Source organism: Erythrolamprus reginae, chromosome 7 (assembly GCF_031021105.1).
Source record: "Erythrolamprus reginae isolate rEryReg1 chromosome 7, rEryReg1.hap1, whole genome shotgun sequence".
Taxonomy (NCBI): Eukaryota; Metazoa; Chordata; class Lepidosauria; order Squamata; family Dipsadidae; genus Erythrolamprus; species Erythrolamprus reginae.
The window spans coordinates 62,320,404-62,342,282 of NC_091956.1; the positions used below are offsets into that span (position 1 = coordinate 62,320,404).

Consider the following 21,879-nt stretch of genomic DNA (forward strand, 5'->3'; position numbering starts at 1 on the left):
TGTGCTCCAGTGGGTGGTAAAATTCAAAATGTAAATACTGAGCTGTGGTGTGGGGGGGTGTTTCTGTAAACTTCAGTGTTAAGGCTTCTGTCTTCCTTATACTACACAACACAGGAAGGCTAGACAATTTTTCTTAACATCTTCCCACGTGAATTTGGTATATCTCTCCACAGAATTGATATGTTTGGTGAACACTTCCAATTTCTGTGTTTTGATGACCCATGTACAGTAGACCCCCGCTCGTTGCGAGGGTTCCGTTCCAGGACCCCCCGCAACGAGCGGGTTTTCGCGAAGTAGCGCTGCGGAAGTAAAAACACCGTCTGCGCATGTGCAGATGGCGTTTTTACTCCCACAGCGCTAGCGAGGAGCCGAAGATTGGGGGCGGGGCGGCTGTTTGCCGCCGGCATGGAGGGCTTCCTAGCAGCCCCCCAAACCCGGGTTGGGGGTCCGGGGGGCGCTGGCTCTCGGCGCTTTCGAGCTGAGTCCGGGAGCGAATTCGCTTCCGGACTCAGCTCAAAACCGCCGATAGCAAGCAGCAAGGAACGGCTTGTCTCGGCGCTTTCGAGCTGACCGGACTCAGCTCGAAAGCGCCGAGACAAGCCGTTCCTTGCCGCTTGCTATCGGCGGTTTTGAGCTGAGTCCGGAAGCGAATTCGCTTCCGGACTCAGCTCAAAACCGCCGATAGCAAGCGGCAAGGAACGGCTTGTCTCGGCGCTTTCGAGCTGACCGGACTCAGCTCGAAAGCGCCGAGACAAGCCGTTCCTTGCCGCTTGCTATCGGCGCTTTTGAGTTGAGTCCGGGAGCGAATTCGCTCCCGGACTCAGCTCAAAAGCGGCGAGAATGAACGGCGTGGGCGGGCGAAGGGCGGGCGGCAGCGAGGAGTTTGCGTGGGCGGTGGGGAAACTCCTCGCTGACGCCAGCAAGAGGGGGAAGACCCAGGGAAGCCGCTGCCATCTACGCATGCGTGCCCGGCACGCATGCGTAGATGGTATTTTTGACTTCCGGGTTGAAAAATAGCGAAGTACCCTGTTCGCAATGGTTGGGGACGCAATAAACGGGGGATCACTGTATTGTCTACATACATGTACCAGTGAATGGGCAGAATTCCTGTGATGTTTAGGGCTTAGATTTTATTTCTACCTCTTTCATGTAGAGATTTGACCCCAATGGGGGACATAAATGAACTCATGGTGCAGCCATGTTTTGTCTGTAGAAATCTTCACTGTATATAAATCGGTAGTGGTTAAGTAAAGGTCCAGCATGGCATGTATATGGTCTGGGCTGAGGTTGGCTCTGACATCTAAGGTCCTGTCATTTACACATTTGCTGCATTCATTGATTACTAGAAAATACCTTTTACAAAACATCACACATTTATGACTGTCATTCCTTGACATCTGGAATAATACCACTTTTCTATTTTTAGATTAATTATTTTTGACACACACAGATACTCATGCTCAACTCAATCATAGTTCCTTATAAAGTCAAATTCCAAATTTGAAATATACTTCCAGCGCAAAAAAATTGATGTCCATTCTTTCAAATACTTTCTTTGAAGAGTTCTGTACACCTTAAATACATTTTGATGGAACAATTTTAACATTAAACCTACAGATACAATTTCAACATTCTAAGAACATGAAGCCACCGATGTGACTTTATCACAAATTCCAGTTCTATAAACCATGTTTAAAATAGAGATTTTATTGTGTTTGTTTCACTTATATCCCGCCTTTCTACCAGGGATTAGAATGGTAGCTATTTCAAACTATAGTCAATAGTGGAATTTGTGAGATAAAATAATTGGATTTCCTGTTTTAAATAAAGAACTCAACTACCTATTCTAGACTTCCCACATAATTAAGATATAGGATTGTTGGCTGTCATATGTGATTTATTTTCTTGATTTCTTTCATATGGTGATTAGTCCTTTATAAGTAGTTCTGATCAATTATTAAAAAGATTTTATCTTCATTTATATTTTTCTACATTTTAATGAGTACTTCTACAATATTTTTCTACGTTTCTAGAAATTTGGTGGCCCTATTCATGATAGATATAGGGAATACGAAGAAAGACCAAAAGCTTTATTTGATTTAGAAAATAAACTCCAGACGCTTATGAAAGCTTTAGAAGAATTTGAAAATAAGGTAAGGAAGTGCATGGTATTTTTTTAATAATAATAGTTCATAATCGACATTATATGAATATTTTCAATAAATGTAAATAAAATGGAAATCCAATTTTCAAAATTAGATATATAAAATAATTTGGTCTTGTGATATCAATACTCTAGCTCCACTTGGAACAGAAATTTCTAAAACCAAACAATAAATAAGGATATATTTTCCAATTCCTTTAAATAGTTAATTATCTGGCTTTAACCAAATATTTTTTATTTAAGTAACAAATAATTATGAAATCAACTCTTGAATAATCCATTATGGTATAAACCTTTTGTTTATTATTTCTTTAATATTTTAAAATTTTTCTCTGTAGGATAAAAAATATGAGCACATTGATCCTGTTGATATGGAAAAGGTTGAAAAGTACGCCAGTGAAACTATGAACTGGTTGAGCTCAAAGATGCATATACAGCACAGACTGAATTTGACACAGGATCCTATTATTAAGGTGGCAGAAATAAAAGCAAAATCTAAGGTAAATTAACTTTGGGATTGAATTATTCTAATGGAAAAATAGGATAAATTTATTTATTTATTTATTTGATTTTTATTTTATTCGATTAGCCTAAGACTGGCTTAGTATTTCAAATGATATCAGAACACAAATATATTTTGGTGGAAAGAACCTACAGCAAATAGATATTTCTTAAGTTTCTATAGAAATGCATATGGCCTAGCTCAATCTGCTATAAACAGGGTTCTCTAGATGATGATGAAGTTATCCTACCTTTTTATATAGGTAGTGAATGTACCTTATTCTTTTGTCTCGTATTCCCCCACATAACCACCTTATGTGGTGAGTTTGGGCTGAGAGACTACTCCAAATTATCCAGCTGTATATCCTATCCCTCTTGACCAATAAAGAATTATATTATTCTATTATATACACTCTCCTGATCTGTAGACCAGCACATTAACCCCTATCCCAAATTAGTACTCAAGTGTTAAATTCAGATGATAGCATGCCAAGTATATTTAAATCAGGAGAATATTGTCTGATCCATGAGGGTTATTTTATTCCATTGATGGAAGAAGTTTCTATTATTAATCTATTAAATCTAAAATTGTTCATCATATGTGCTTTTGCTGCTGGGAGAAAAAACAGTAAAAAAAAACACCCCACCTCTATTTTCAAAAATTATGAACATATTGACTTGAATGCTATTGTGCTGTTTAATATTCTAATTATGGGCAATTTTATAAATTTACTGCTAAGCTCATTTCCTGTATTTTATATTGTAATAGATTTCATAGGCCATTATGTTATTTGCATTGTAATTATAATTATTTTTTCCTAATAGGAACTGGATAATTTATGTAATCCAATAATTTACAAACCTAAGTCCAAAGTAGAACCACCATCTAAAGATCAAGGAAAATCTAATAGTGAACAAAACAGGCCAATGAATGGACAAAGCAGCTCGGATACTAAATTAGATGACAATTGCCAGCAGTCTAAATCATCTGAAGAAATGGACATGGACTAAGTTTTAAAATTCTTTTGAGTTCATTAAAAACAGTGCAAGTAATCAGAGGGTCCTTTTTTTTCTTAATTCACAGTACATATGTTCAGTTATTTAGAAAACTTTCTGTCCTTTATTTTTATTAGGTTTGAAAGTGCTTTTCTATTGAATACTTTTCATTGTTCATTCCATTAAGCTTATTGTAAAGCTTTATTTGAATGTAGATTGTAATTGGTTAAAGCTTTTGATATATTTTATATCAAAGAGGCAGAATTGATACAAAAATGACAACAATCTACCTTATTCAAAGCTTTTATTGTAAGCCACTGCTCCTTTATTCATGAAAGACCACTGTATTGCACTTTCGATGCTGAAATGTAGATTTTTGCATCTTTATTTTAGAAAATATTCAGTTTGACATGGCTTGAACATTGCCACCAGAAGCACTTATCTTTTTTTAATTGTTGTATTGTTTTAATATAAATATTAAAATAAGATATTAGTTGGCAAACTAGTTCATCTTGTTGATGTACCACAAAAACCTGTAAGAATCTTGTTGATCAATATCCAAAGCTTGAAAGGACCTTACACCAGCAGCATTCTTTGTCAGAAAACTAGTAACAAGATTTAAAATAAAACTTGTGGTCCCTGTGTTCACACGGTCCTGTATCATATTTTGTGTTGATGCCTAGACGCTCTTAAAGTTGTAATAGTATGGCATTGGAAGACTGTAACAAAAGAGACAGATGCTTTTATTTCTCTTAAATACCTCTGACCTAACTGGCTTGGGTTTATTCAGAATGCTGCCTTTGACTGTTTTACAAAATGCCCTTCTTGGAATTAAACATAAAAAATACACACATAATATATTGTCATCAATTAATATTACTTACACAGTATTCCTTACTTTTGTTTTACTTGGCAAAAATAATATTCTTGGTTTAAAGATTGTGCTTCCAGGAAGTTCAGAGTAGTCATCATTTTTGGCAATTGTCCCAAGCATTTGCAGAATAACATTTGCTATATCTTTAACAAATAGAGAAAACAAGCTATTAACATTTAAGTTTAATATCCATATTGATGAATCTAAAAAATAATATAAAACATACTAATACCACTTAGCAATTAGAATTATTTAATCAAAGTGATCATGTAGACACTGAGAATCCTTCATTGCTCATTCAATTTTTGGCTGAAAATTATAACATAAAATGTATGTATGTTTTTGCAAAACTCTTGTAAATTAGATTTCTGTTCTTTTTATTCCACATATAAGTTTATTTTGCTAAGTTTTTTAATTTTAGATTTAATTGACTAGATCCTATAGAATAAATCAATTTTCTACTGTTGCCCCTCCATTTTATTTTCTTCAGAAACTAAGAGACACATTCTTTTTCTGATTATAGCAGTGGTAGGTTGCTCCTGGTTCAGCCCAGGTCTATGAAACAGTACGGGCGGCGGTGGGAAGATCCGCCCACACACCCACAGATGTGTTGCAAGTGCACGCTCATGAGCGAACCGGTAGCGACAGGATTTAGAACACACTAAAACACACGTGTTTTAGTATATCACATTCATATTGGTGTAGAATGGTAGACACTACTTTTCCATCTGTCCCAATTGACTTCAGAGGATAATCAGAATTGCAGAAAAAACAATTGCTGCCAATCTGCCTTCCATTGAGGACCTGTATACTGCACGAGTCAAAAAGAGGGCGGGTAAAATATTTACTGACCCCTCACATCCTGGACACAAATTGTTTCAACTCCTACCCTCAAAACGTTGCTACAGAGCACTGCACACCAAGACAACTAGACACAAGAACAGTTTTTTCCCGAATGCCATCACTCTACTAAACAAATAATTCCCTCAACACTGTCAGACTTTCTACTAAATCTGCACTTCTATTCTACTAGTTTTTCTCATCATTCCTATCACCCATTTCCTCCCATGTTGACTGTATGACTGTAACTTGTTGCGTATATCCTAAGATTTTTATTAATATTGCTTCTTCATTGCTTATTTGACCCCTATGGCAATCATTAAGTGTTGTACCACATGATTCTTGACAAATGTATATTTTATTTTATGTACGTTGAGAGCATATGCACCAAGACAAATTCCTTGTGTGTCCAATCACACTTGGTTAATAAAAATTCTATTCTATTCTATTCTAAAAGGAGTAACATAAAAACATTTGCCAACTACTGTTCAGTCAGCCTATCATGGTAGCCAGTGGATTATAGCCTAATGGCTTTGGAATGTAGCAATTCTGGAGAAGGGCGGCATACAAGTCTAATTATTATTATTATTAATAATAATAATAATAAATAAATAAATAACAAATAACTGAAGATAGTTTACTAAGGAGAATCCACTACATAAAGCATTAAGCACATTTTATATTATTTTGGTTTATATTTCTACTGTTTATGCAATCAATTTTGTACAAGCAGTAATTATACAAACCTTCTCAGATATATAGTCTTTACCTAACTAAGCCTGTGACATATATTCAAAATTTATCACAGGCTTAGTTAGGTAAATAATATATACCTGAGAAGGTTTGTATAATTACTGCTTGTACAAAATTGATTGCATCTGTTATTGTACCATACACTAGTTCAGTGTATGGTACAATAACAGATCTACATTTTATGATTTTTAAACCTGGTTTAGGGTATGATGCATCTGCATAATAATTTATTCTTCCCACTCTTAGCTATATTTTAGTTGATGGATCAAGAAAGAGAAAGAAGTATGTCACCTTTCTGTTTAAATACTCATTTGACATTAGACTGGAGAATTAATTTAAAGTGTAGTATAAAATTATGTGATGGAATATTAATACAAAAACACAATAGTATATAAAAAGTGTATAAAAGTGTATATTGAAAAAATTGTCCACTTATGAGCATGGTACGTATGTAAGAAAAAGTTGCTGAAATATTAATTTAAAAAATAAAGGAAAATAAAGTCCAAAAAGTTGTGAAATGCAACAGGGTATCTAGCCTGTAATGACACAAGCTTTTTATGGGATGGAATACATTTCATTGCATGAAGTGCTAGCCTTACAGGGATAGAAATGATAAAGCAGAGACATATAAAATGAAGTTAAACAGCACTGACATGAAAAAGTTGCAGTCTATGGCACTTCCAGTGTAGGAAAAATAGTTGCCATAACAGTAATAATGTTAATGAAAAATGCTTAAGAGTTTAAGGAAATCCTAAAGGAATACTTTGTGGAAGTGCTTCGCAGTTTCAAATGGGTTGTTTCCCCACCACCAGGTTTCGATTTGATTGTCTTGTCTTGTCTTGTGTTAAACTTAACAAGGATAAATTTGTTAACAATTATTTTTAAGGGATAATTATTCTGAATACAGATTCTTAGCCAGGAACAAAACTGTCTTGCAAAACTGTATTAGATTCTATCTACTATTATATAAGAATTCCAGGAAATGCTAAACCTGTCAATGATTGGTTAATGTTTCACTTGTGGAATTAATTGTACTCTTTTCTCAATCCTGATATTGGTATATATGAACATGGGCAATTTAGTTTTACAAAAAAAAGTCTTGATACTACCTGGTTTTATTCCCATGTGACCAATTATTTTACTAAAGATAATTCATTAATAAACTTAATTACATAACTAATTTTAATCAGTTCCCACTATTTAATTGTTTAGACATCCCTAACTTCCTCCCATTTCCCACCTTCACACAGTATCAAATTATATTTAACGTCTTGTTACCTAGTAATATTAATACACTAATTTCTCCCTAAAATATTTTTTTGGAAAATACAATCCATTTTAATAAAGTTTTCAAACTACCCTCAAACTAAATTGGATTAAAACTCAAAATATTTTTGTGAAAATATAATGAACTTAGTTTGTAAGGAAAGAGAAGCATGAATGGGACAGGGCTCTTAGAGCAGTGTTTCCCAACCTTTTTTGAGCCGCGGCACATTATTCATATTTTCAAAATTCTGGGGAACACTGAACGGGGGGGGAGGGGGGGAAGAAAAGTTTGGACAAAAAAAATATTTCTTCCTCCATTTCACTCTATTTCTCCCTCCCTCTTTCTCTCTCTCCCTTCCTTCCCTTCTTTCTCTTTCTCCATCCCTCTTTTTTCCTCTCTTTTTTGCTCTTTCTCTCTCCCTCCTTCCCTCCCTTTGTCTTTCCCTCTCCCTCCTTCCTCCCTCTCTTTCTCTATCTCTCTTGCTTTCTTTCCCTCTCTTTCTCTTGCTTTCTTTCTCTCTCATTCTCTCTCCCCTCCTTTCTCTCTCTCTCTCTCCTTCTCTCTCGTTCACCACGCCAGCAACAGAGAGAAAAAGAGAGAGAGAGAGAGCTGGAGAGAGAATGGAGGGCGCCGTTGTCTTCGCCTCCGCCCGCCGGCTCTGCAGCTAAGAGGCAGCAGCCATCAGCGCTTTCCTGGGCAGATGGCTTTGCTGACCGGAGAAGCGAGCGATCCGGGAGTCCGGGACTGGGTGGCTTTGCGCCATGAAAACGGCAGCAGGGAAAAGTCGGCCGGGCTAACGGGAGGCGGCGCATGGCCGGGCGCTGGGGACGTCTGGGAGGGCGAGGGGGTTGATGGTTGCTGCCTCTTAGTTGCAGAGCCGGCGGGCGGAGGCGAAGACAACGGCGCCCTCCATTGTCTCTCCGGCGGCGGAGGAGAGGGGGCAGATCGCGCCCCAAGACAGGAGGCGGCGGCGGCGAGTGGGCGGATCGGGCGGGCAATGGGGCAGGGCAGAGAAGCCAGGGGTGCGTTTGGCCGGAGGCACCGTGGGGAGGCAGGGGCTGCTGCGGCTCCCTTTACTCCTACTGCCGCACCTCCCCGCCCCTGCCTCCTTTTTCCCGCCTTCCTTCTTTGGGGCCCAGCAGGAGAGCGCCGGAAACAGCTGCATCGGGCAGCAGCCGGGGGACAGCTGCGAGTGGGAGCTCCAGATCGGAGGCACTGGCGGTCCGGCACTGGCAGCGCCCCGCCCAGCTGGAGCTTCCAAAGACTTCGCGGCACACCTGGCCGTGTCTCGCGGCACACTAGTGTGCCGCGGTACACCGGTTGGGAAACGCTGTCTTAGAAGACAATTAGAAACTTGCTTGCTTTTTTCTCTCTTGTACACAACCAAAACATACATACCTTAAACGTTCTTCTATTGTCAGACTTAATTCAGAATTTTTTTACAGAAAAGCTTGGATGAACTGGGATCTCAACTGCTGTTTTCTTATTATGCAGGGTATACGGTTGCTAAATTACAAATGGCTAATTAGAAAGAAAACATTTTAATAGTTTAAGCCTGAACTACTGGTACTGAAGGTGATTTCATATTTAGTTTATATCCATTTGATAATGTGCTATTTTTAAAAAATATGATCTAAACAGACATACTTCTCATGATGGTACTGAACACAGACGGGCAGGGGGGGAGTGCTTAAACACACCCCATTTGAAAAAAACACTTAAGTATTAACAAGAAGCTGAACTGAAGTCACCTGCCATTGTGAAAGCAATTAGATTAGATTTTTGTATTATATATATATTCTTCTATAAATATTGCTCAGTGGGACAGAAGAGTGTTCTCAACTTGCATAAATCTATAGCAGTGTTACAAAATGTTTCTTATACTGTATATGTAAATGGATGGAATATTTGATAGTGACATGCACAAATTGACAAATATGTCAATTGACTTCTAAGTAGCAATACAAATTGCTAGAGATTGTATGTAATATATTTTAATAAATATTTAAATTTACTTCTTAAACCTCAACTAATTGTTACATAACACTTCTTCATTGCTGTTGGTTTCACTGTTCTTCAGTTAATATTTATTCTCAATTGGATATCTCTGAAGGGAGTAATATTCTAGAATCTAAGATGACCGGGTTCTTCATAGGCTTAAAAAAGGGGAAGCATTTCAAATGTCTTATCTATTATCCATACAATTAGACTTTCTGCTACTAAGAGCTATCTAAGAAGCAACTGTATATAGCCTACATTATATTATTCTGAAGGTTACATTTATTGATTCAAAGCTGTTTTACTAAAGAAACTGAGATAAGCAGTGCCTCCTAGAGTCGGACAGAACTGGACAGAGAAAAACCTTTACCTTCACACTTCTCAAATGTCATCTTTTTCATGAACTGGCTCCAAGAACACTTCTGTAGCAATTACACATAAATTACAGAAATCCGGCTATCCATTATACTGATCACTATCTACTGATCATTAGGTTGACAATCCGTAAGAGGCAACTGGCAAAAAAATGGATTGGACACCAGGTCTTCCATGTCTCATCCACATTCTCTATTGCAAGTGGGAAGAGATTTTTTAAGGAATTGGTAATGCTTGAATTTCGCTCTTTTTACAAGGGTTGCACAGATAACATGTAAGGCCTTTCCCACAGCGTAGCTCCTATTGTCAGAGACACCCTGTCCTGGCAGCATTATATATAAAAGGACCCGGATTGTGGGGGCAATATGCTGGCTCTATTTAAAAAGTGTTATTGCTAATATGTTGTAAGCCGCCCTGGGTCTAAGGAGAAGGGCGGCATTAAAATCGAATAAATAAATAAATAAATAAATAAATAAATAAATAAATAAATAAATAAATACTGACATTTTCCTTCCAACTCCAAGATAATACAGTAAAGCAGCTGTGTGGATGAGCTCAGAATATGGTATAGCTTAATGTGTTATGAAAAGCCAGCCAATTGTGTGTTGTTGAACAAACCAGTCAAGAAAACACTGTTTCAGGAAAGACTTAATGAACTCAATCTGTATAGTCTGGAGGACAGAAGGAAAAGGGGAGACATGATCAAAACATTTAAATATGTTAAAGGGTTAAATAAGGTTCAGGAGGGAAGTGTTTTTAATAGGAAAGTGAACGCAAGAACAAGGGGACACAATCTGAAGTTAGTTGGGGGAAAGATCAAAAGCAACATGAGAAAATATTATTTTACTGAAAGAGTAGTAGATCCTTGGAACAAACTTCCAGCAGACAAACATGCCTGGGATAAACATATATCCATCCTACGATAAAATACAGAAAATAGTATAAGGGCAGACTAGATGGACCATGAGGCCTTTTTCTGCCGTCAGACTTCTATGTTTCTATAGTGGACTATATAGAGCCAGATTGGAGTCAGACATTCCAATTAATAGTTGTTGATAAAGCTACAATGTTTGGAAGACTAAATTCTCCAATTTTATCCCTAAAGCACACAGTTGAGATAGTTTAATCTTAGATTGTGTGGGACCAGTACAAAAAGTACAAATTTCTGGATTATCGTGTTTATATAGTACAGTATAGTTCAACGTACAGTACCTTGGCTTGAAAGAAGTCTGAGGGTTGAAGATAAATGCATAAGGGGCGGGGGGACAGAAACAATAAAAGAAGTCTTCAACGTTTGCTTATAAGTTTCCTTCCAGTATTTGGGCGAATCCTACACGAAGTACAGTAGTTGCTGAATAGTCAGCTAACGTATTTTGGCTGCGCTTGCTCAGCACGCAAACTCAATTTTTCATCGCAAACAATTCCATTCTCAGCCAATAATTCCATTCTTAGTTTATGGTTTAGCGCGTCGGGTAAACATAATAAATTAGTATTACTGCGTAAACTAGCAGTAGATGCGATGTATAAATATAGCCCCATTATTTATAACGTAGTTAGCTACTGCCACGGCTATAAAGTACGCGGTCTCGCTACAGCAAAAATGACTACCCCCCCCCTGCGCGTGCGCTTTTGTATCCCTCTCTCGACGACCATAAACAATCCAGGGCGTCCGCGCTCCTCACAAGGCAGAGGAAATGACGTGTGACGTCAGACGCAGCCTTTCTGGGCGAAGTTTGCAACGGCGCAATTTTTCAAAATGGAGCCCCGTAAGGAGGGAGTTTCTCCCCGCCCCCCCATAGCGGGGAAGGAAAGGCCTCTGGACCGACAACCGTAGCCACAAGGACACAGACTAGGTGGTCATGCGATAGCAGCTACGGATTACACGAAGAACGAGAGCATCGCCTTCGCCATGGCGACCTGCATCGGCGAGAAAATTGAGGTGCGGAACGGCCATTACACTGCAGGCGGGGCGGACAAAAAGGATGGACCTGGATATTCGACCCTTCAAATATCATGAAACTAAATTATTTTGTTTTGCTATCAATTTAATTCAATTACAATGCTGCCTTCCTTGGTCACTTACCATTGTATCAGAGTCTAATAATGAATAGCATACATAAATGTAAGCATACATTGCTTTCAGTGTCAGAATTCTCATGGCACTTATGGATAACAGTTCTGATTCTACTCCAAAAGGTTCTTTCAAAATCAAATACAGCTACATGCAATGGAAGACACATAATTGCTTAAGAATATTGTTACAGGTGCTCTGTTTCCTACTGCAATACATTTGGAGCCACCGCCCCTTTTTTTTTAATATTGAAAACTTCATTCCCCGATTAGGCATTATAATGACTTCCAAAGTACAGTATAAGTTTGGGTACATGGTAGATTTCCTACCTGCTTAGATCTATTATTTCTTTGCATACAGTACAGATAGTCCCCTACATATGATGACAAATTGAGCCCAACATTTCTGTTGCTGAGTAAGAAAGACCAGTGTTAAGTGAATTTTGCCCCATTATACAATTTTTGCCACAATTGTTTAAGTGAATCACTGCAGTTAAGTTAGTAAGATGGTTGTTAAGTGAATCTGGCTTCTCTATTTCTGTTCCTTATCAGAAGGTCACAAAAGGCAATCACTGATCCTGAGACACTAGAACCATCATAAATCAGTTGCCAAGTGTCTGAATTTTGATTGTGACCATGGGGGATGTTGCAATTAGTCATAAGTGTGAAAACTGATCATAGGTCATTTCTTTCAGTACCAGTTTCAAACTTTGAATGGTCACTAAATGAACTGTTCTAAGTCACGAACAATATGTATTATAGATTGTAAGATATAATGCTGTTTCTGAAAGTGTTAAGAAATGGAAAGGAAAGCTGGCAGAAAGAAAACCACAGGAAATACATATTTATGTTGGTCTCAATTATGCATAGATTGATGATTCAAAAATGCCTCTTTGTTTGCAAAGTCTTTTTTAAGCTGCTTACTAGAAGATTTTTAAAGTTGACATCAGAGACCAAGCTGGAATATTTCTAGAAGAGTTTTACAGCTTTTACAGCACACAGCACACGCGGGGGGGGGGGGGGGGGGGGGTTGGGTTATGAGCAAAATAAACAACTAAACATTATTTTTTTCATTTCATTTTTCATTTGTTTATGATCAGGAATGTTCAAATTAGTAAGCCAATGCAAAAGGTATTCAAAAAAATTGGAAATTGCAGCCTAATCTATATATAAATGAACATTATTGCACACAGTGGGGGGTAGGCTTTACTAAGCAAAATAAACATCTAAACATTATTTTTTTCATTTCGTTTTTAATTTATTTATGATGAGTAATGTTCAAATTAGTAAACCAATGCAAAAGGTATTCAAAAAATTTGGAACTTGAAGCTTAATCTATATATAAATTGCACACAGCCGGGGGAGGGGCTTTTCTGAGCAAAATAAACATTAATTTTTTTCATTTCATTTTTCATTTGGTTGTGATCAGGAAAGTTCACATTAGTAAACCAATGCAAAAAGTTTTTTTTTTAAATTAAGTACCTAAAATCAAATAGACCCGGGAACAGAACAAGTGTAAGTTTTTTCGCCCAGCAAAAACTAAGCAACCAAACAAAAAACAAAAACACCTCATAGAAAGAACCCCTCAAATGAGTCACTGTCTTGTAATTTCAAGTTTCAGATATGCAAGGAAATTTTTTTACAGGGTCTCAAACTTCTTTTCGGGTCACATATGACCCGACCAGAACAGCAGGGTTAAATGGAACAGGTAATTATGTTGCCAGATTCTCTTGAAGAATTTCTCTTAGTTGTGTTTGTTGAAAATATATATTGAAAATGCAGGATAGAATGTCTTTTGTGCTTTGTTAATACTGTATATCATAAAGTCATGTAGTCTTTACAATTCAGCCATTACATTGGAGAGTATGTCTACAGCAGTGGTTCCCAACCTTTTTTTGGTCATGCCCCATCTAAGCATCTCTACAATCCTGATGTCTACCCTTCCCCTCCCATATAATCTTACTATTCAAAGAGTGAACTCCTACTCATGCCCAGGAAGCCTAAAAGACCATTAACTTGGTTTAAACAAGAAGCTAATTGCTCCCATTAAAAATCAAATCTGCCCCACATTGGGAACCAATGGTCTATTGGAGTATGTCAAATATCCAATTATATTCTATTAGTGGCTGCAGGATTTGACAGACTTGTTTCCAAAAATATGAAGAGTATCCTAATTTTTAAAATAAACCAGAAGCCTATCTTATACAGTGATCCCTCGATTTTCGCGGGGGTTACGTTCCAAGACCTCCCGCGAAAATCGATTATCCGTGGTATAGTGGTGCGGAAGTAAAAACACCATCTGCGCATGCGTGCCCTTTTTTTCCCCCATGGCCGCGCATGCGCAGATGGTGGAGGCAGGGAGCGACGAAAGTGCGGAAGTCGACAGATTGCTTTGAATGTCGGCTGCCCCCGCCCCCCCAGCACCCACTCGCCCGCTCGGCCGGCCGCTCGTTCTCTCGCCGCTCTCCCGTTCGCTCGGCTGGCCGCTGTTCGGCTGGGGAGGTGGATTCGCCGCCCCCACCAGCCCGATCTCTCTCCGGTGGCTGGGGAGGTGGATTCGCCGCCCCCACCAGCCCGATCTCCCTCCGGTGGCTGGTGTTACACACACAAGCCATTCCTCCTTTGGCTGGGGAGAAGAGACCCCACCGGGCGCGAGCTGCTCTGTGATTTGCCGCTCCTCGCCGCCTTCGCCTCGCTTCGCCTCAGCTGCTGCCCGCTGCCTTCATCTTCTCCCCAAACTCCTCCTTCCCCGCCAAAGCAGCCACCGCAGTCGAGCGCGTGAGCGATGCAGGGCAGCCCAATGCCGCCGGGAGGGGAATCCAAGCTGGTGGCTGGGGACGCGGATCCACTGCCCTCGCAGCCCGATCTCCCTCTGTGGGGGGGGGCACGAACCGACGATCGGGGGCTGTCCATCCCTGTTGGGTGGTGCAGGGCAGGCACAGGGAGGGAGGGAGAGAAAGGAAAGAGAAAGGGAGGGAGAGAAAATTGAATGAAGAAGGGAGAGAAAGAAAGTAAGAGGTAGAAAGGATAGAGAAAAAGGAAGAGAAAGGGAGAGAGAAGTGACCTTGGTGATGACGTATGACGTCACTGGATGGGAAAAACCGTGGTATAGAAAAAAAAACCATGGAGTATTTTTTAATTATTATTTTTTGAAAAACCGTGGTATAGCATTTCACGAAAATCGAGACCGCAAAAATCGAGGGATCGCTGTATTTGTTTTATACCAAGTAATACTTTCTAGTTTATAACCCTGATACAGGTAGTCCTTTCAACGATTTGTTTAGTGTCTGTCCAAAGTTACAAACAGTATTGAAAAAAGCAACTTATAGACATTTTTTACAGTTATGACCATTGCAGTATACCCATGGTCACATAAGCAAAATTTGGATGTTTCTGACAAGCAAAATCAATGAAGAAGCCAGATTCCCTTCAGAACCCTGTTGCTAACTTAACAGCTATTTACTTAATAACTTCGCCAAAAAAGGTCATAAAATGGGGCACAATTCATTTTAAACTGTCTTGCTTAGCAACCAAAAAGTTGGGCTCAAATGTCATAAACAGAGAACTACCTGTATTTTATATTCCACCCTATCCTTAAATTCAGTGTTTTACAACCTAAATCACATCCAGGGAACTGACAGGAAAGGAAAAAAGTTTCCAATAAGCAATAGGACAGGCTGCGTTTTAGAAAAGGCTGTTTTACTAAAACTTTTGAATCACTACAGTATATCCTAATCTGTGTATAAGTATGTATAGACAAACGCACCCAATGTGTATCAGATGTAAAGTCTCTGCTTGAAATGGGCTTCAGGCACTCGCTCCTTTCCTGAGGAAAAGAAGGGAGGTCCAAACACTCCTTAAAAGCATTGGGCTTTGGTTTCAAAGTGAAGCCTCTAGGCCAGTGTTTTTCAACCAGTGTGCCGTGGCACACTAGTGTGCCGTGAGACATGGTCAGGTGTGCCGCGAAGCTCAGAGAGAGAAAGAGAGAGAGAAAGAAAGCAAGAGAGAGAAAGAAAGAGAGAGAGAGAGAGACAGAGAGAGAAAGAAAGCAAGAAAGAAAAAGAAAGAGAATGAGAGAGAGAGAGAGAGAGCAAGAGAGAAAGAGAGAGGGAAGGTGAGAGAGAGAGAAAGGGATGGAGAGAGAGAAAAAAGAAAGGGAGAGAAAGAGGGAGGGAGAGGGAAATAGAGTGAAAGGGAGGAAGAGAAAGAGAATTTTTTGTCCAAACTTTTTTTACTCCCCCCCCCTCAATGTGCCCCATGGTTTTGTAAATGTAAAAAATGTGCCGCGGCTCAAAAAAGGTTGAAAATCACTGCTCTAGGCCACTGTTGAGAGAACTTTATTCGGTTCTGTTCATAGGATCACTCCCCGTAGACTCAGACTTACGTCCATCATTGTAGTCATATTTGCATCTGACAAGCCTTTGCCCTGGGACACAGATGCATTTCCCCCCCTTCTAGTATTATAATATTCTTAGTTGGCCTCAACTTTATTTATTTCAAAACATTTCACTATTATATTTTATAAGTAAAGTTAACATGATTTTTAAATGTTAGTTATTTTTTAATTTTAAAAAATCAAGATTCTGTAAAAATTATTTTAGAATGGGAAAATGTGCATGTAGCATACTAAAAAACAGTGGGTAATATTGGATAAACAATAAATTGAGGTAATATGATTTTTTTTTTTTCATTTGTAGGATTTCAAGGTGGGGAAACTTTTGGGCAAGGGTTCCTTTGCAGGTGTATACAGAGCTGTATCCTTGAAAACTGGGCTTGAAGTGGCTATTAAAATGGTATGTGACCAGCAGAGCAATAAATTTTAATATTGATAATAAATATCAATATCCTTTTATTTGTACCAGTTTGGCTGATTTCTGACTAGGACCCGACACTGGTACAATTAGCATCTACCAGTTTTGAAATGATATTTATTGCACCAGAAAACTTACAGTTTAAAAAGTATGTTACATTTATGTCCCAGTCTGCCCTTTCCATCCTTTGATTGCTATTTAAACTTAAAATAACAGCCAAACCATGTTTTAAGATAAGAAGTTGGGTTTTGTTTTATGAGAAAGTAAATTATATTTCCATATGTCTTACAAGGTATTTAAAGCAATATTTCTATCCTGATCCTAAAGATATACTAGAAATAATACTGTTTTGTTTCAGTTCACATATTTCTCTGATCAAACGTGTGATAGTAGCACCAAAACTCCTTCAAAACTATGGCTTGAGAGTAAAAAATTACCTGAAATAATGTTTTATTCATTATACATAGAAACATAGAAACATAGAAGTCTGACGGCAGAAAAAGACCTCATGGTCCATCTAGTCTGCCCTTATACTATTTTCTGTATTTTATCTTAGGATGGATATATGTTTATCCCAGGCATGTTTAAATTCAGTTACTGTGGATTTATCTACCACATCTGCTGGAAGTTTGTTCCAAGGATCTACTACTCTTTCAGTAAAATAATATTTTCTCATGTTGCTTTTGATCTTTCCCCCAACTAACTTCAGATTGTGTCCCCTTGTTCTTGTGTTCACTTTCCTATTAAAAACACTTCCCTCCTGGACCTTATTTAACCCTTTAATATATTTAAATGTTTCGATCATGTCCCCCCTTTTCCTTCTGTCCTCCAGACTATACAGATTGAGTTCATTAAGTCTTTCCTGATACGTTTTATGCTTAAGACCTTCCACCATTCTTGTAGCCCGTCTTTGGACCCGTTCAATTTTGTCAATATCTTTTTGTAGGTGAGGTCTCCAGAACTGAACACAGTATTCCAAATGGGGTCTCACCAGCATTCTATATAGTGGGATCATAATCTCCCTCTTCCTGCTTGTTATACCTCTAGCTATGCAGCCAAGCATCCTACTTGCTTTCCCTACCGCCTGACTGCACTGTTCACCCATTTTGAGACTATCAGAAATACTGTTAAATATGTTTGCTCATTCTTATTTTCACTTTTGCGTATAAACTGAAAAGGTTCATTATCTTTTTAGATTGACAAAAAAGCGATGCAGAAAGCTGGTATGGTACAAAGGGTACAAAATGAGGTGAAGATTCATTGTCAGCTAAAGCATCCCTCCGTACTTGAGGTAAGAAATTACCTTCATTACTTCAACATCTATAATTAAGGTTTAACCTGTTATAACTGTTTTCCCCCCTAGTTGTATAACTACTTTGAAGATAGTAACTATGTGTATTTGATACTTGAGATGTGCCATAATGGAGAAATGAGCAGATATTTAAAAACTAGGAAGAATCACTTTTCTGAAGAAGAAGGTAAGATTGCTACTTTGTTGATTGTATACAAAAAATATATGCATTTTTAAAAATTACATTAAAATATCTTTACCTGGATTTCAGAAATTGGAACTTCCAAATACTACAATGCATTTATATGACATGTAAATATTAACTTTCTACATTGAGCCAGATGCAATTTCATAATTACTATAATGTAACTAATGTCAGCTTCCGTTTCACAGGATACTATTTTAGTAACATTTGCATTAAAAAATACTGTAATGGGATTTCGGAGAAAAAAGTCAGATATTGTTCTGCATGTAATGTAAACTGAATTTTGATTCTTTGCTCTGTTGTAGAAATCAGAAGCTTTTAATTGAGATTAATAAGTAGTAGTTATTATTTATTTATTACTTAGATTTGTATGCCGCCCCTCTCCGAAGACTCGGGGCGTATATAAGTATATAAGTTATATACTGCTTCATTATGCTTTATAACTCTGTCTAAGCTGAGTCAGAATATTTTCCCCGACAATTTGGCTCCTCATTTTATTTAACTCGGAAAAATGGAAGGCTGAGTCAACCCCTGAGCCAGACAGAGCTGAGATTTTCTTAAAGCCAATCTTTATGAGCTCTGTGAATGGGTCAGCTTTCTCTCTGAATGTGTACCATATATATTTGATATGAGAAAGACTTATAGCATTATGTATCTTTCTTTGTTCTATACAGTTCGGAACTTCATGCATCAAATTATTACAGGAATGTTGTATCTACATTCCCATGGAATACTCCATCGGGATCTTACACTCTCTAATCTCTTACTCACTAATAATATGAATATCAAGATAGCTGATTTTGGACTTTCAACACTTCTGAAAATGCCTCACGAAAAGCATTATACAATGTGTGGGACTCCCAATTATATTTCTCCAGAAATAGCTACAAGAAGTGCACATGGGCTTGAGTCTGATGTCTGGTCTTTAGGATGTATGTTATTTACACTTTTGGTTGGAAAGCCACCTTTTGATACTGATACAGTAAAGAACACTCTGAGCAAAGTTGTACTAGCAGATTATGAAATACCAGCGTTTTTGACAAGTGAGGCTCAGGATCTCATTCACCAGTTACTTCGAAAAAACCCAGCAGATCGTTTATGCCTTTCATCTGTATTGGATCATCCTTTTATGTCCAGTGGTAGGTCAGTAAGTAAAGATTTAGAAAACGCAGAAGATTCAACGGATAGTGGAAGTGCCACAATTTCTATTGCTTCCACTGCTTCTCCCAGTGTCAGTACAAGTGGATGCTTAAAAGAAAAAAAAGATTTTTAATCGAGAATGCAGAAATGGACATGGACTAAGTTTTAAAATTCTTTTGAGTTCATTAAAAACAGTGCAAGTAACCCGGGGTCCTTTTTTTCTTAAGTCACAGTACATATGTTCAGTTATTTAGAAAACATTCTGTCCTTTATTCTTTTTATTGGGTTTGAAAGTGATTTTCTATTGAATACAGTTTTATTGTTCATTCCATTAAGGTTATATGGTTTAGGGTATGTTGCCTCTGTATAATTTACTCTTTCCACTGTTAGCTATGTTTTAGTTGATGGATCACAAAAGAGAAAGAAGTATGTCACCTTTCTGTTTTAATACTCACTTGACATTAGACTGGAGAATTAACTTAAGGTGTAGTATAAAAATATGTGATGGAATATTAGTACAAAAACACAATAGTATGTAAAAAGTGTACAAAAGTGTACATTGAAAAAAATGTCCACATATGAGCATGGCATATATGTAAGAAAAAGTTGCTTTAATATTAACTTAAAGAGTAAATAAAGGAAAATAAAGTCCAAAACGTTTGTGAAATACAACAGTATATTTAGCCTGTAATGACACAAGCTTTTTATGATATGGAATCCATTTCATTGCATGAAGTGCTAGCCTTACAGGGATAGATATGATATAACAGAGACATAAAATGAAGTTAAATAGCAATAACATGAAAAGGTTGCAGTCTATAGCACCAGTTAGGAAAATAGCTGCCACAAAAGTAATAAATGTTAATGAAAAATGCTTAAGAGTTTAAGGAAATCCTAAAGGAATACTTTGTGGAAGTGCTTCGCAGTTTCATATGGGTTCGAAAGTGATTTTCTTATCCTACACTGTGTTAAACTTAACAAGGATAAATTTATTAACAATTATTTTTTAAGGGATAATTATTCTGAATACAGATTCTTAGCCAGGAACAAAACTATCTTGCAAAACTGTATTAGATTCTATCTACTATTATATAAGATTTCCAGGAGATGCTAAATCTGCCAATGATTGGTTAATGTTTCACTTGTGGAATTAATTCTACTCTTTTCTCAATCCTGATATTAGTGCACTAGTGTATATTAATACTGTACACTAATTTCTCCCTAAAATAATTCATTTGAAAATACAATCCATTTTAATAAAGTTTTCAAACTACCCTCAAATTAAATTGGATTAAAATTCAAAATAGTTTAATGAACTTAGTTTGTAGAGAAAGAGAAGCATGACTGGAAGTGCTCTTAGAGGATAATTAGAAACTTGAGCACTGTCCAGTCATGCTTCTCTATAAAGTATACATATGCTGGTAATAGATGCTAAATGAAAAAAGCTGAAATCCTTTGGTCATTATCACATCCCTATAATTCCAAATTATGAAACATTACCATCCTGGAAAGTTCCTTAATCCAATTTTAAGTTAATAATTCATTCAATCCATATAATGCTACCTGATTATTTCATTTTTTTTAAAAAAATCCTAAAGTTGTCTAGTTTCTTTCTACTTCTACTTTTATCTATCAAGGAACTTGTTTGCTTTCCATAAAAGGGAAGAGATTCATATTTAATAATTTTATATTTCCAGAGTAATACCATTTCTCCTTCCTTCCTTCCTCCCATTTCTCCTTCCTTCTTTCCTTTCTCCATTTCTCCTTCCTTCCTTCCCTCCTTCCTTCCCTTCTCTCTTTCGTTCCTTCTTCCTTCCCTCCATTCTCAGTCTTCCAATTCTCTTCCTTCTCCCCAACTTGATTTTCTTCCACTTGGGAAGGGAGAGGCTCCGCCGCGAATTCCCAAAAAGGTTAAGTCAACTTATGGGAAAGGTGGAGAGGGCGAGGTGAGAGCTCCATTGTAGGCGGTGCCGTCAGCCGAGCAACAGGCACAACACGACTCCCACTTTTTCCCTTTTTACTTCTGCGCGCAGGTGGCAAGGCCATCCGACTCCACCACGTGGCTTTTGGAAACGCCACACGGCTTTTGGTTTTTGTCTGTGCATGCATGCGCGCGCGCACACAGGTTGGACTGACCTCCGCATGTCGGTCACAGACAGCGGGCGGGCCGCATCCAGCCCCCGGGTTGCATCATGCCCATGTCTACTCTATAGTGTCATCTCCTAACTGCCAAAATTTTACCATTAGACTGTCCACTGTTGATCTCTCCAAATTCCTAAGAGGTCAGTAAGGAGCATGCGTAAGTGCACCAGCATGCCTCCCATCCCGTCTTATTGTTTCTTTATATTTTTTTAAATATTTTTTTTACTAGCATCATGTATGTGAATATTATTATTTCTAATGTTTTTCTAATCTTTTATCTCTTTACTGGTGTCATATATAAAAATACTATTATATCTTCACGTACCTCCATTATATACTAGACAAAATAATAAATAAATAAATATCCAACAAAAAATATGAGACAACTACTAATAAGAAAAAAGAAACTACTCAAACATATGTTTCCATTTCATAACAGACTACATTACAAT

The 21,879-nt window shown here is 37.8% G+C and overlaps 2 protein-coding genes and 1 long non-coding RNA gene across 4 annotated transcripts in view; 2 read left to right on the forward strand and 1 right to left on the reverse strand.

The window, feature by feature from the left end:
- Positions 1-5,001, forward strand: part of HSPA4L (heat shock protein family A (Hsp70) member 4 like) — a 28,156-nt gene extending 23,155 nt beyond the window's left edge. Inside the window, exons 17-19 of the mRNA XM_070757697.1 lie at positions 2,034-2,153; positions 2,503-2,664; positions 3,491-5,001. Of these exons, the coding sequence (XP_070613798.1) occupies positions 2,034-2,153; positions 2,503-2,664; positions 3,491-3,676 (468 nt within the window). The 3' untranslated portion in view covers positions 3,677-5,001. The remainder of the gene's footprint in view (positions 1-2,033; positions 2,154-2,502; positions 2,665-3,490) is intronic.
- Positions 1-11,397, reverse strand: part of LOC139170455 (uncharacterized) — a 31,465-nt gene extending 20,068 nt beyond the window's left edge. The window contains exons 1-2 of the long non-coding RNA XR_011559629.1: positions 10,981-11,397; positions 4,546-4,678 (exon numbers count right to left, since the gene is read on the reverse strand). This is a non-coding gene — a long non-coding RNA (uncharacterized lncRNA). The remainder of the gene's footprint in view (positions 1-4,545; positions 4,679-10,980) is intronic.
- Positions 11,398-11,494: 97 nt separating this feature from the next.
- LOC139170454 (serine/threonine-protein kinase PLK4-like) lies at positions 11,495-19,939 on the forward strand. Of its 2 annotated transcripts, none has more exons than XM_070757698.1 (5): positions 11,495-11,707; positions 16,536-16,631; positions 17,845-17,940; positions 18,013-18,127; positions 18,820-19,939. In XM_070757698.1, exons 1-5 carry the CDS (start codon positions 11,678-11,680, stop codon positions 19,416-19,418), a joined length of 936 nt encoding a protein of 311 aa, XP_070613799.1. In that variant the 5' UTR covers positions 11,495-11,677; the 3' UTR covers positions 19,419-19,939. The 2 variants fall into 2 exon arrangements, with proteins under 2 accessions (XP_070613799.1, XP_070613800.1); XM_070757699.1 differs by lacking the exon at positions 11,495-11,707 and adding an exon at positions 11,855-11,890.
- Positions 19,940-21,879: the final 1,940 nt, after the last annotated feature.

Coding starts and splice junctions, on each gene's coding strand:
- LOC139170454 (XM_070757698.1), top strand. CDS start 11,678: ATGGCGACCTGCATCGGCGAGAAAATTGAG. Junction 16,632..17,844: donor TTGAAGTGGCTATTAAAATG/GTATGTGACCAG, acceptor TTATCTTTTTAG/ATTGACAAAAAAGCGATGCA. Junction 17,941..18,012: donor AGCATCCCTCCGTACTTGAG/GTAAGAAATTAC, acceptor TTTCCCCCCTAG/TTGTATAACTACTTTGAAGA.